This window comes from Engystomops pustulosus, chromosome 4, assembly GCF_040894005.1.
Source record: "Engystomops pustulosus chromosome 4, aEngPut4.maternal, whole genome shotgun sequence".
NCBI lineage: Eukaryota > Metazoa > Chordata > Amphibia > Anura > Leptodactylidae > Engystomops > Engystomops pustulosus.
This window is the reverse complement of record NC_092414.1, coordinates 106,019,668-106,032,785: the sequence shown is the minus strand read 5'-3', so window position 1 is coordinate 106,032,785 and position 13,118 is coordinate 106,019,668. Positions and strand designations below refer to the sequence as shown.

Sequence of the window (13,118 nt, the reverse complement as noted above, 5' to 3'; positions counted from 1 at the left end):
CCTGCACTTATGTGTTAATACCTGCAACTTGCTGTGTCACCATGAATGAATAAAGGATTCAAGATTTCCGGTGAAACAAAAAGTGCCGACCTCATTTGTTCCACATCAATAAAAATGGACTCTACTCCAAATAAAAATCAAGTTATTTTAATAAGTTAAACCAAAAAGTAGTATAAAATATAATTATAGTTGCCTAAAAATATGTATTGTTCCACCCCAAATGCGTTAACAGATAAATGCGTTAACTGCGACAGATAAATAGCAGATCGTTGATGTATCTGCCATACCACACCACCTCCTCCTGAAACAGGTTCCAAAGCTGTAAATTGCACTCTCTTCCCAGAATGACATGGTGAGGTTAGCAAGGTAATGTGAAAACTTGGCCCCCACACTGACCCCCGTGAGTTGAAGAAAAAAGGCGCTGTTAAATGCCTAAAACTGTCATTAAAAAAAAAACACACCTTATATATGAACCTAGACATTTTAGCAGGCATTTATTGATGATGCACCTTATACTCCGGTGCGCCTTATAGTCCGAAGATTACTGTAGTGATACTACATCGCAGATCAAGCATTTATAACTCCTGAACCATATCATTATTGATATAGCAAGTAATACATCTTTTGTTTCCTTTAAAAACACTGGACCCTTTTAACCTAATGTTTAAGTAGATTATCCAACCACTTACATAGCCTCTCATTGAGAGAACCAATGACAGAGACTATTGGGTGCATTGGAGGGGGGTATATCCCCTTATGGGTCTTAGGTACCGCATGTATAATAGGGGTTATCAGATCTTGCAGATATTCCATCCTGTATTCATTTTGACAGAGATGTTTGAAATGCTTGTGTTGGGTTGGTTTTCAGTTTACAACAACTAGTCACATCAGACAAAAATACTAAAATCTGAGTTTTATATAATTGTTGGCCCATTACCACTACTGATCTTCCATTGTTTTTTAATATAATGTCATCCCACTTTTTGATCTCATAAAGTGCTTGTTTTTGAGAATGAGTTGAACTGTTGTGTACCCTTTCACACTTCAATATTTTATGTAATTCCTTTAAGACTCGTTGGACTGGAACACATTCATATTTACTGTACTTGATTGTATAGGATAGAAGCTTTTGTTTGGTTTTCAATTGTGACAAATTATGAATGATTAATAGGTAGGTCTGGATCTGTATCCGTTGACATTAAATCCATTAAAACTGTTTGATTCCCAAATTGCAAATCTGAGAAAATATTAAGGGCTTGTTGTCTACATTTATTTTGGGTACTTTCATTAGACAAGAAGAAATATTTTTTACAGTCAAATCTCTCACAAATTTTACCTTTACTACATCTAGCATCACCCTTGATTATGTATTGGGATTCTTTCTGCGTATACTTACCTCTGGTCATCTTGCCTGGATATTCTTTTGACAGCTGATTCAAAGCTGATCTGGTGTGGGCATTGCTTTGCTCGGGTCAGCTGACCAGGAGTTTGGTTTTGATTGGCCATATGACCCTGCTGGAGGTTTTGTCGATTAAATCACAATTTTTGGGTGTATGTGACAGTGAATAAATATTCAGAATGCATGGGTTTGGAGCCTCCCAATTCCAAATTCATCAACAAATATCAGAAAAAAATAACCATGCAAACAAAAAGGCTTTATGGTCTTATTCTTTAGTGAAAAATTACGATGAAATACAGAAATCTTTACTTTGTCAATTTTTCATATTCATATTACATATTCAGTAAATGGTATTTCAAATATTCAGGAAAATAGTATAATAGCAGTCCACTATTATTTAAGAGTCATGCCTTCTGGAGGAAAAATGCTTTTCAACTGTGTTTGGATAGGTAAATACCTTCCTTTCTTTCATTTCCAAAATGTATCACAGTCATCCAACGTGTGTGGTATTACGACTCATAGTGGATAGCGGGCGGAGACTCTACAACAGACAAGACCTTGAGTCTAAAGTGCAAGCTGTGTCATATGTGGGAACGCCCCCTTCTTCAAATAGTTTGTGGCAGTGAAAATGCCACCCCATGCCCTATGCTTCTTTCTCACCATTGAGCACCTTATATCATCATTGATTAGGGTAATGTCATCTAAACTCCTTGACGAACTGACATTTGCAAAATCTGCCCCATGTATGTATCTAATCACGTGAAATCACAGTATGCCTCCACGGAGGTATGGGGAGGAGTAGAGTATCCTTGCAGGCATGCTGTGATTTCATGTGATCAGATACATACACAGGGTAGATTTTACGAACTCTATTTTCGTAAAAATGTGGCCTTCATACAGATTAGTTGATTGTGCTGATTTTGCATTTGTATAAGGGAGTCAGCTGAATGACGGTTATATGACTAACCTTCTGTAACTGGTGATTCAGAACTTTGTTAGCAGTCTTTCCTTGTAATAGAAAGAAGGCATAGGGGACATCCATGCCCTTCTGAGACTTTGTTAGACTTGTATTTATAGACATTAACCAATCAATTAAGATAAAACTGTAATGGGAGGGAATGAACTACAGCCAAACCAATATGGAGGAAGGGGGTGTGTCTCAGACCATCCCAGATAGTTATAGCAAATATCTTGTGATCACATCACCAAACCAGCACAAAAAATTGAGCACCAAATATGATACCAAAAAAATAAAAATGAACATCACCTTTATTAATCACTGCTTTAAAAAGCCATAACCACCAATGGAATCTGCAGAAAAAAAAGTATTGTACAAAAAAAAGCAGTGTGGGCTTTGCATACAACATACACAGTGACAATGTTTACAATTTCTCAAGTATGTTGGTATAAAATGGAGCCACAGGGAAGCATAAAAATATATTTTAGTCAAATATATTGCAAAAGTGAAACTATCCATACCGCAAAAAAACATGCAATATGTAAGTCAATGACACAAGCTAACCCTTTAAGTCAATGACACAAGCTAACCCTTTACCCCTGCATATTAAAGCGGTTTTCTCATCTGGGCATTCACATTCAGTTTCATTAATCTGCCATATATATACATTTCTATAATTAGATGTTACTAAAAAAAATGTTCCTGTGTGAAGATAATTTGTCATAAATGTAGTGATATGGTCCCTTAGAAATAAGACTGTGTGCTTGGATACGGCCACCTCAGCTGGAGTGATTGCAAAGAGTGATAACAAACAAAAGGTGTTTGTATATGAAATGTCCGGGAGTTACTGCACGTCGCAAAGCCCTCCTGTGGTAATGATTGCTGAATCCAGTAGGTCAGGCAGTACTGAAGAGCGCATGTCCAGCCACTGCTGTCAAAATGTGAGGTGGTCGTATCTCAGGAAGCCATCTCGTTTCTAAGGGACCATATCACTACATTTATGAGAAATTATCTTCACACAGGAACATTTTTTTTAAATAACATCCAATTGAAGAACTGTTTACATATGGCAAATGAATTTAATTGAATGTAAATGCCAAGATGGGAATACCCCTTTAAGCTCACAGGCTACCACTCCAAAGCACATTTTAAGGGGTTCCCTGCATATGGATTGAACATTTAGTTTATATGACTAAGTCTACATTCACACCACCGTTGCCCGCCGTACGGGGAGAGGAGAAGAGGGTGAGCGCTGCTCACCCCTGCCCCTCTCCATAGGGATATATGGCGCGCGGCGCTGTATGCCGAGAAAAGATAGAGCATGTCCTATCTATTTGAGGGGTACGTGGCGCATGTGTATGGCACAGTACCGTTCCCGTAGGGCGCTGTGCGTCCATTGCCGTCTATGGGGGACGTATATAGGCCGTATATACGTCGGCCGTATATACGTCCTGCATACACCAGTGTGAATGCAGCCTAAAAATGTTTTTTATTGTTACCTGTGACTGCAATATATATGCCTGAGAATTTGTGATCATTGTTACAGTATATGTTGTATTTGTAACCCACATTGCTTTTTGTGCTGAGCACAATTTTTTGTATATCGTGATGGCAAGCGATGGCAAACCTTTTTATATACCGAGTGCCCAAACTACAACCAAAACCCACATTTTTAAGCGAAGTGCCAATGCCGCAATTTAAGCAGTAACTTATGACTCCCTGCTCTGTCACATGTTTAAATTGTAATAGCACCTGAGGACCCCAATATAGTAGAAAGTGCTGTAGCTACAAAGCCTGTTACATTCTGAAGGAGCACTTCCCACTTCACACTGTGTGCTCACTGCTGCCTAGATTACAGGATGTGCAGGCTGAGGGAGAGGCCGAGATGTGAAGCTAAAGTGTAACAGCCTGTGAATCCTGAGCACAAAGGACTTCTTTAACATGCCTGTAGCTTTTCTGTCTCATTAGCGTAATTTTAACCCCTTAAGGACACAGGGTATTTTCGTTCATTTCTCGCTCTCCATCTTCAAAAATCCATAACTTTTTCATTTTTCTGTGTACAGACCTGTGTGAGGGCTTATTTTGTGCGTTTCATATTTTACTTTCCTGTGATGTTATTTATTTTTCCCTGCCATGTAGTGGGAAGCCGGAAAAAAAATTCCAAATGTGGAAAAATTGAAAAAAACTGCATGTGCGTCATGTTCTTGTGGGCTCAGTTTTTACGACTTTTACTCTTCTCTCCAATTAACACCTCTACTTTATTCTTTGGTTTAGTACGATCGTGGTGATACCAAATTTATACAGGTTTTATTGCGTTTTAATACATTTTCAAAAATTAAACGAATGTGTACAAAAAAAGAAAAAAAAATTAGCGATCTTCTGACGCTAATAACATTTTCTTTTTCATACTTTAGTGCACGGAGCTGTGTGTTTTTGCAAAATGAGCCGACGTTTTCATTGCTACCATTTTGAGGTCTGTGCGACATTTTGATAATTTTTTATTACATTTGTCATGTAAAAAGGTGTAAAAGTCGCGTTTCGGACATTTGGGTGCCGTTTCCCGTCTCGGGGGTCACCGCTGGCCGTAACGTTTTTATATTTTGATAGATCGGGCATTTTGGGACGTGTTGATACCTAATGTATTGGGATTTTACTGTTTATTATATTTTATATCAGTTCTAGGGAAAGGGGGGTGATTTGAACTTTTAATACTTTATTAATTTTTTACATTTTTAAACTTTTTTTTTTCTTTTTTTTCACTATTTCTTAGACCCTCTAGGGTACATTAACCCTAGATGGTCTGAATGTATATGGCATTTTTGCACATGATTCATTACAATGAGCCACTGGCTCATTGTAACGAATCTGCAGAAACCAGATAGCCTCGGGTCTCATGAAGACCCGAGGCTACCATGGCAACCGATCGCCGCCCCCTGATGACGTTCAGGGGAGCGATGATCAAGGGTAAGATGGCGGCAATGCGCCACCACGTTTTAAGTGCCGCCGGCGACTTTGCCGGCAGCAAACAACAGGTTAACATCCGCAATCGGTGCAAGCACCGACCGTGGGTGTTAGCGATGGGCCTTTGCTGCGATATGCAGCAAAGACCATCTCTGAATGAGGAGGGCTCAGCCCGTGAGCCCTCTTCATACACCCTTCACAGCTCCGTGGCGAAAGGAGGTAATGGATAACAAATATAAGAAGATTACCACAGTCACAGTATCTGCATCCATGAGTAAGTGTCCCTGGTTTATAATGCTGGATTTTGATGGTAGATTTTCTTTAAAAACATTTCAATATCTTGTGGAGCTGCACTCACAACCATATGGCCGTGTTTTCATGTAGTGCTAAGATCATATTAGTTTAACAACGTGTGTGAAAATTGTCTGCATTTTGAAGGTTTGTAGTATATTAGTATTTTCTCGAAAATCAAGGCAGTGTTGGAATTGAATCTCTGCTAGTATAACACTACATATTTATCCAATATACAATCTAAAAACAGTGGCATAAGGGGAATCTAGAATTCTCTCTTTGAAATTTGCATTAATTTATGCTGAGCATTAGATGTGGAATGTTAAATGGATTTCATTCTAATTTAACAGTTTCACTATGCTTAGTTGTCTGCTCTTTTGTTTATTAGGATAAATGTGTTGTTGTTTTCTCCACTTTATTGATTTAGAAGAATATGAAACACAGAAGCAGTGAACAAAATGACAAGTGTTAGCTTCCACCACAGGGACCTATCTCTCCCTGAGGGCAGAGTATGGCTGCACACAGTAGTGTGCCTTTGTACGGCACTGTACATGCTAATAACATCTTCCCTGTTTGTTTTAGCTGATGTCGATATGTGTTTTGGGAGTTTCTGCTTGGATGAGAGACTACATAAATAATGTACTTACGCTGACTGCTGAAACAAGGTAAGCGCTTAAAATCTTCTTTACAAGACACATCAAAAGAGAAGGGAATGGTTATACTAAGGCAATTCAGATACCCCTGAGGAAGTCTTATGCTTTTTGGCACTTCCGTGTTTCCTTTTAAGCATGGCCAGTGGTATTGTAGAGGCAATTTCTGCATGAAATATTTTCTGCTTAGTATAAACTGACTTTTGTATGGTAGTTAGGAAATACACTCTGATGGTCTGCTTCTTTTGATCGTCTCCATTCATCCGTGCAGTCGAAAATTGTTTTCTGTTTACTTTACTGCCGTAACATGTGGACTAATTGACTGTATCTAATTGTAGTTTCTATCACTTACTTTTAGATTCCTCTTATTTATCGTGCTGCAGTAGAAAAAAATACCATCTGCACATTGCATTACTGGATATTTGTGCGGTTAATAGGTTAATATGGTTAATAGAATACCAGATGCCGAAAAATAAGTTGCTGATACTTATCAAAGTATTTTGCCATTGATATTATGTATTACAGTCTATGTTCTAGGGCAGTGGTGGCGAACCTATGGCACGGGTGCCAGAGGCGGCACTCTGAGCCCTTTCTGTGGGCACCCAGGCCATCACCCCACCATGAAGTTCACCAGACAGAACTCAGAAGCTTCCTACAATGATAGATGAATTTGCCCTCCTCCTTTCAACTGCGTTGGTGTCCTTGGGAGGCTGAACGATTGAAAATTGTCAATGAAAAAGGAGAAATAAATTACTGCTTAAATTGCTGCGCTGGCACTTTGCAATAAATAAGTGGCTTTTGGTTGAAGTTTGGGCACTGAGGCTCTAAAAGGTTCGCCATCACTGTTCTAGGGAATGCTAATAAGAAGTAGTGTAAGGTTACAGCGTTGGTTATTCTTACAAGCAGAAAAATGAAAATAAGCAAAAACTACCAAATCCTGTTATGACGCATTTGTAACGCGTTAGGACGTGTCAAAACAAATAGGCCCCATTGATTGCAATTGGGTTCTTTGTGAGTCTGTGACTGAGCTGGGCCTTTTGCGGAGTTTCAAGGAAATTGCAAGTTATTAGAGCATTCAGGACAGGTGTAAAGAGAGCCTCAGGCCCCTATCATACTTGCTTTGGAGATCACGTCAGATGCGTGAAATACTGACGTGTTACCTTGCGTTTTTGGTCAGTTTTTGCTAGGAGTCATTGGCTTTTTTTGTGTTTTACATGCAAGTATTGTTTGCGTTTTTATTGCATTTTTCATGCGCATGTTTCAAATCACATGATTTTTTAATTGGTACCCACTTGCCACTTGCTGCATTTTTTCCACATCACCTAGCAACCACCCATTTAAAATGCATTGCATTTGCAATGCTTGCAAGTGCAATGCGTTTTTGATGTGTCTCCATAGACTTGAATGGGGCGTGAAAAAGGTGCGTGAAATGCAAAAGTAGAGTATGCTGCGATTTTGACGCATGTGAAAAAAAAACGCATGCAAAAAAATGCAAATAGGAACAAGCCCATTGAAAACATTATGACAGAGTACAATGCAAGTTTGGAACGTCAAAAGCATGTGCAGAACTTGCGTGTGAAACCCCAAGGCGTGAAAGGATATGTTCACACTCGCCTGCTTTTCAATTAATAGTATAGTAATAATAACAATAGCTGAACATGAGGTTCTTTGGGCACTATTCTTTAGACCCTAAAATGCAACACTCCTCTGAATGCAAATCTACTACCTTCCAACTAACAAATAAACTCTTGTAGGAGCTTTTCAGACATACCTCTCCTGTTTCCCAGTGATGTCATTCTATCTTTATGCAAATTACCAATATCAGTTTACCAGATTAGAACCATGTGCCTGCACAAAGGTTTTATTATTACTACACCTTCTTTCTACGAAGGATTGCCAGTCATTGTGCAAAGGAGTGCTGTTGCTTAGTGTTTCCGCAGCATCAAAAAAGGAAGGGGGTGTACCACAAGGTGTGTCCACGGTGCACCAAGAAGGTTTTGCATACATGTTTTGCAACAGAATTAAAACAGATCACTGAGAAACATGACATGAATGTCTAAAAAGCAACTAAAGTGCTATACACAATGCTGATTTTTATTGTGATTGAGTATGAAGGTGTCCAGATTTGTACAGTGCAAATGTATCCATCTTTAAAGGGAACCTGTCCCCAGGGACCTCATTTTCACTAAAAACGGGTTACAGAAGCCCATTGCAGCTGCATTTCCGCTTTCTCTAAGCATTTGCATTGCTCTATAATTGTGTGTTATAACTTACCTTGCACCCTGATGGAATCCAATGTTTGGTTCCAGGGGTTGGGCTTTGGTTTGGATGCATTTCAAAAAACAACATGTGATTTGCCGGTGCTGCAAACTGCTCAGGTCTTGGCCCCCACCTTTGTGCTCCTGATAAGCTCCTCCATCCTGCTCCCTCACAGAGCTCACAGTGTGCTGAGCTGACATCAGTGGGAGAGAGAGGAGATGTACAGGAGCACAAAGGTGGCGTCAAGAGCTGAGCAGTCTGCAGTAAAGACAAGTCACATGTTGTTTTTTGAAATGCATCCAAACCAAAGCCCAAACCTTAAGTCTACACAGAGGATTTTGTCAAGGTGCAAGGTAAGTTACACCACACATTTATACTGTGATGCAAATGCTTAGAGAAAGCATAAAGGGATATTTACAATGCATGTGAGATGAGCTACTGCAACCTATTTTAAGTGAAAATGAGATCCCTGGTGACATGTTTCCTTTAAATTTAATCTCATAACCTATGCATGCTTTTACAGAACAAAATCCATGATAAAAAGTGAGTGGTTGGCCCAGGTTGTATAATTTATTGTATTGATAGAGATAGACAAGTGTTGGTCTTAGCTACCGTATATTCCGGCGTATAAGACGACTTTTGAAGACAGAAAAGTCTTCTCTGGGGTCGTCTTATACGCTGGTAATCCCGCCCGTCCGCCGTGAATTCACGGCGGAGGTCGGGTCGCACTGCAAAGTCGGTAAGTCTTTGCTGCATATTGCAGCAAAGGCTTACCGGTAACACCCGCGATCGGTGCTAGCGTTGGCTGCCGGCAAAACTGCTGGCAGCCTCAAAAAGATAGCGGCGCGATCCGTCTCCATGGTAGCCTCGGGTCTTCCGAAGACCCGAGGCAATTTCGTTTTAACCCCTTCATTACAATGTGCTGATAGCACATTGTAATGAATGAGGCGGAAAATCCCCATATACTGCCATACTGTAGTATGGCAGTATATGATAGGATTGATCAGACAACCTAGGGTTAAAGTACCCTAGGGAGTCTGAAAAATAGTATAAATAAAAATAAAAAAAAATTTAAATCACCCCCCTTTCCCTAGAACTGACATAAATATAAATAAACAGTAAAAATCAGGTATCGACGCGTCCGAAAATGCCCGATCTATCAAAATATGATAACGGTTTTTCAATGCGTTTAACCCCGTAATGGAAAATAGCGCCCAAAGTCGAAAATGCCACTTTTTTGCCATTTTGAAAAATATAAAAAAAATCTATAAAAAGTGATCAAAAGGTCGTATAGTCCTAAAAATGATATCATTGAAAATATTATCAAATTTCGCAAAAAATAACACCACCCGCAGCTCCGTACACCAAAGTATAAAAAAGTTATTAGCGCCAGAATTTGGCAAAATCAAAAAAATAATTTTTGTACAGGAGGTTTTCATTTTTGTAAATGTATGAAAACATTATAAAACCTATACAAATTTGGTATCCCCTTAATCGTACTGACCCAAAGAATAAAGTAGACATGTCATTTGGGGCGCTCAGTGAAAGACGTAATATCCAAGCCCACAAGAAAATGGCGCAAATGCGTTTTTTCACCATTTTCACTGCATTTGGAATTTTTTTCCCGCTTCTGAGTACATGGCATGGAATATTTAATAAAATAAAAATTTAAGGCACAGTATGGTAACATTTACAGTAAAATGGACGATGGTAATGTTGTTGTATGCCTTATGTTTATGAGCGACAGTTTTCCTGCTATATACCTGCATGTCATAAGAATTTAAATTAAAAAAAGGACCATGTTAAATTCAAATCTGTTTTTTTTTAAAAAAATTTTACCGGTGTTTTGTATGCGTTGGAAAAGGGGTAGTCTTATACGGCGAATATATCTTAAATTCTATATTTTAAACAGGAAAGTAGGGGGATCGTCTTATACACCAGGTCGTCTTATACGCCGGAATATACGGTATATCAGAACAGCTCCAGGATCACAATGCATTTTATATATCTCTACAAATGAGCTGTGTGGCCAATGCAGAAATTTGAGATATTTTTTAAGAATTCTATCATTTATCATATCAGTGAATTTGTGTTAATTTTTTTTGTATTTTGGATGTACAACTACATACAAGTAATTTATATGCATATTTTGTCTAACATATTATATTTTAAACTGAAATGGCTAACAAGTGGTATTTTAATTATAATTATAATTCTAGGGTGGAAGAAGCAATTCTTCTCATCTATTTCCCTGTGTTCCACCCTGTGATGGTTGCTGTCTGTTGCTTTCTTATCATTGTGGGCATGCTTGGTTACTGTGGAGCTGTGAAGAGCAATCTTATACTTCTTGTATGGGTAAGTCGAGTTTGCGTTCTGTTATGGTCTTTTGTAGTTCAGAATACCGATAATCAGAATACCTATGTATATCATGTCAGGATAACCCATTGGTGAGATTCACAAATAATGATTTAGTAGCATAGAAATTATCTGAACATGATCTATCAAGTTTGTATTGAGGTATTTTGCACTGGGTAGCTGGTCAGTTTTGCCAGCTTTACAGACCAATGGCAATACATTTTTTAACTTTCAAAAGAGTTGTATTGCAAGTCATAAGACATAGAAATAAAATTAAACAGTGCTATCAAAAAGGGAATGATCATGACAAGAATAGAGACAAATCCAGAGTGATGAATCGGATTTGTAACAAACAACCATCAAAGGATAGCCAATAATTGAAAAAAGAAAGTGTAGAAGAGAAGGAAAAAGGAAACAAAGAGAGGACAGATAAGGATGGATGATCGGCACCTTAGAGGAAGCCACGATCACTTATTGGGTCAAGATCTGTTAGCATGTTAGATCCAAGGATCCCATGTGGCATTAAAAAGGGACATCGTAATGTGCGATTTTCACATTGTAATGAATGGTGAGGAAAATCCCCATAGACTGCCATACAGTAGTAACAACCTAGGGTTAAAGTAACCTAAGGGGAAATCCGTAAAATCCAAGTCCAGAAGAAAACAGTGCAAATGCGTTTTTTCACCATTTTTTTTGCATTCAGATTTTTTTTCCGCTTCCCAGTATACGGCATGGAATATTAAATGCCGTCACTATTAAATGCAATTTGTTACTAAAATAACAAGCCTTCATATAGCTCTTTACATAGAAAAATTAAAAAAAAGGTATGGATTTTTGAAGGTGTGGAGTAGAAAATGCAAACGCAAACAGAAAAGGGCCTCGGAATTAAGGGGTTAACTGTTCCCAACACTGATCGGCTCTAATGGAAAAGAAATAAAAAGCAGTCAACTGACAAAGTGAATTAAACAGCAGGGAAACACTGCATAAAAGTAACATGTCACATCCACTTTAAGATTATCAATAGCATTAGATTGGGATGGAATGGAATATAGGACACAGAAAAACAGTCCAATGCCAATATTACGGTCAAAAGAGATAAAAGAGGTATTTTCATGTCATGTAGCAGTCATGCTGAAAGAGAAAACAACATGTAACAGAGCAGGAGAAGGTTATTTTCTGTGCATTACAGTGAGATTAACTGGAGTTTTAGAGTTGGCAAATGTCATCCTGCAGAACAGAGATTAGGCAGCTGTGTTAAGCTTCCTTCACTGGACTTTTGTGACCTCTGCCCAGACGCATCATTAAATTAGTTTATTGTGAGAAGATAAGAACTCATTTATATTTTCGGTTATCTGGCTTCCTTCTCCTGAAGGAAGGCGCGGGGAGCTTTCCTCTTGTATACATTAGCCTGCATGAAGTGTCACTCATGTTCTATATCACATCATGATCGTACATCATTTATACACATTTTGGTGTAGTAACAGACCGATGAAAAATTTTAGTGTGTTGCAATTACACTTACAGTAAAGTAAGTCTGCTTTTTGTTTTTTTAGTGATGTAGTAATACACATGATATACACAACTGGATACAAATAAAAAATATATTGAACCATTTATTCATTTTATTATTTTGGTTTAGTAAGAAAATATATCTTTTTATTTTGATATTATTTCCATTCTTTTATTGTTAACAAGTTCTTATTTTTTTCCGGCGAGACCACAAGAAACATCTTAAAGGAAATCTACCATCAAAATTAACTATGTTAAATCAGGAACACTTACACATAGATCCAGGCAGCAGGACTTTGTTAATCGTCTTATATTTTTTGTCCATGGTCTCCTTCCTTCCAAAATAAACTTTTACCTTGTGTTTATGAGCCTGAGGGCTTCCGTAGTCTCTTTGTGATCTGACTTCACAGACTGTAACACTGTCTCATCCTTCCCATCCTTCCTCAGCACTTGTGTAGTGGGCAAATGCTGTGCAAGCAGGGGGGACGGTGAGACAGTGTAACAGTGTGTAAAACCAGATCACAGGGGAGCTAGGGTAGCCCTCAGGTTCATTTGAATCATTTAAAAAAGTTGATATTTAACCCCTTAACGCTGAAGCCACTTTTCACCTTCCTGACACGGCCCATTTTTTAAAATCTGACATGTGTCTATTTAAGTGGTTATAACTTTGGAACGCTTTAACATATCCAGTTGATTTTGAGATTGTTTTTTCGTGACACATTGTACTTCATGTTGG

General features: G+C 38.4%; 1 protein-coding gene across 2 annotated transcripts in view; it reads left to right on the top strand.

Annotated features, from left to right (window-relative positions):
* The window catches only part of TSPAN12 (tetraspanin 12), a 96,757-nt gene that overhangs the window by 25,902 nt on the left and 57,737 nt on the right, over positions 1-13,118 (top strand). For both annotated transcript variants that reach the window (XM_072146980.1, XM_072146981.1), the window contains exons 3-4: positions 6,192-6,274; positions 10,738-10,873. In XM_072146980.1, the coding sequence (XP_072003081.1) occupies positions 6,192-6,274; positions 10,738-10,873 (219 nt within the window). The remainder of the gene's footprint in view (positions 1-6,191; positions 6,275-10,737; positions 10,874-13,118) is intronic.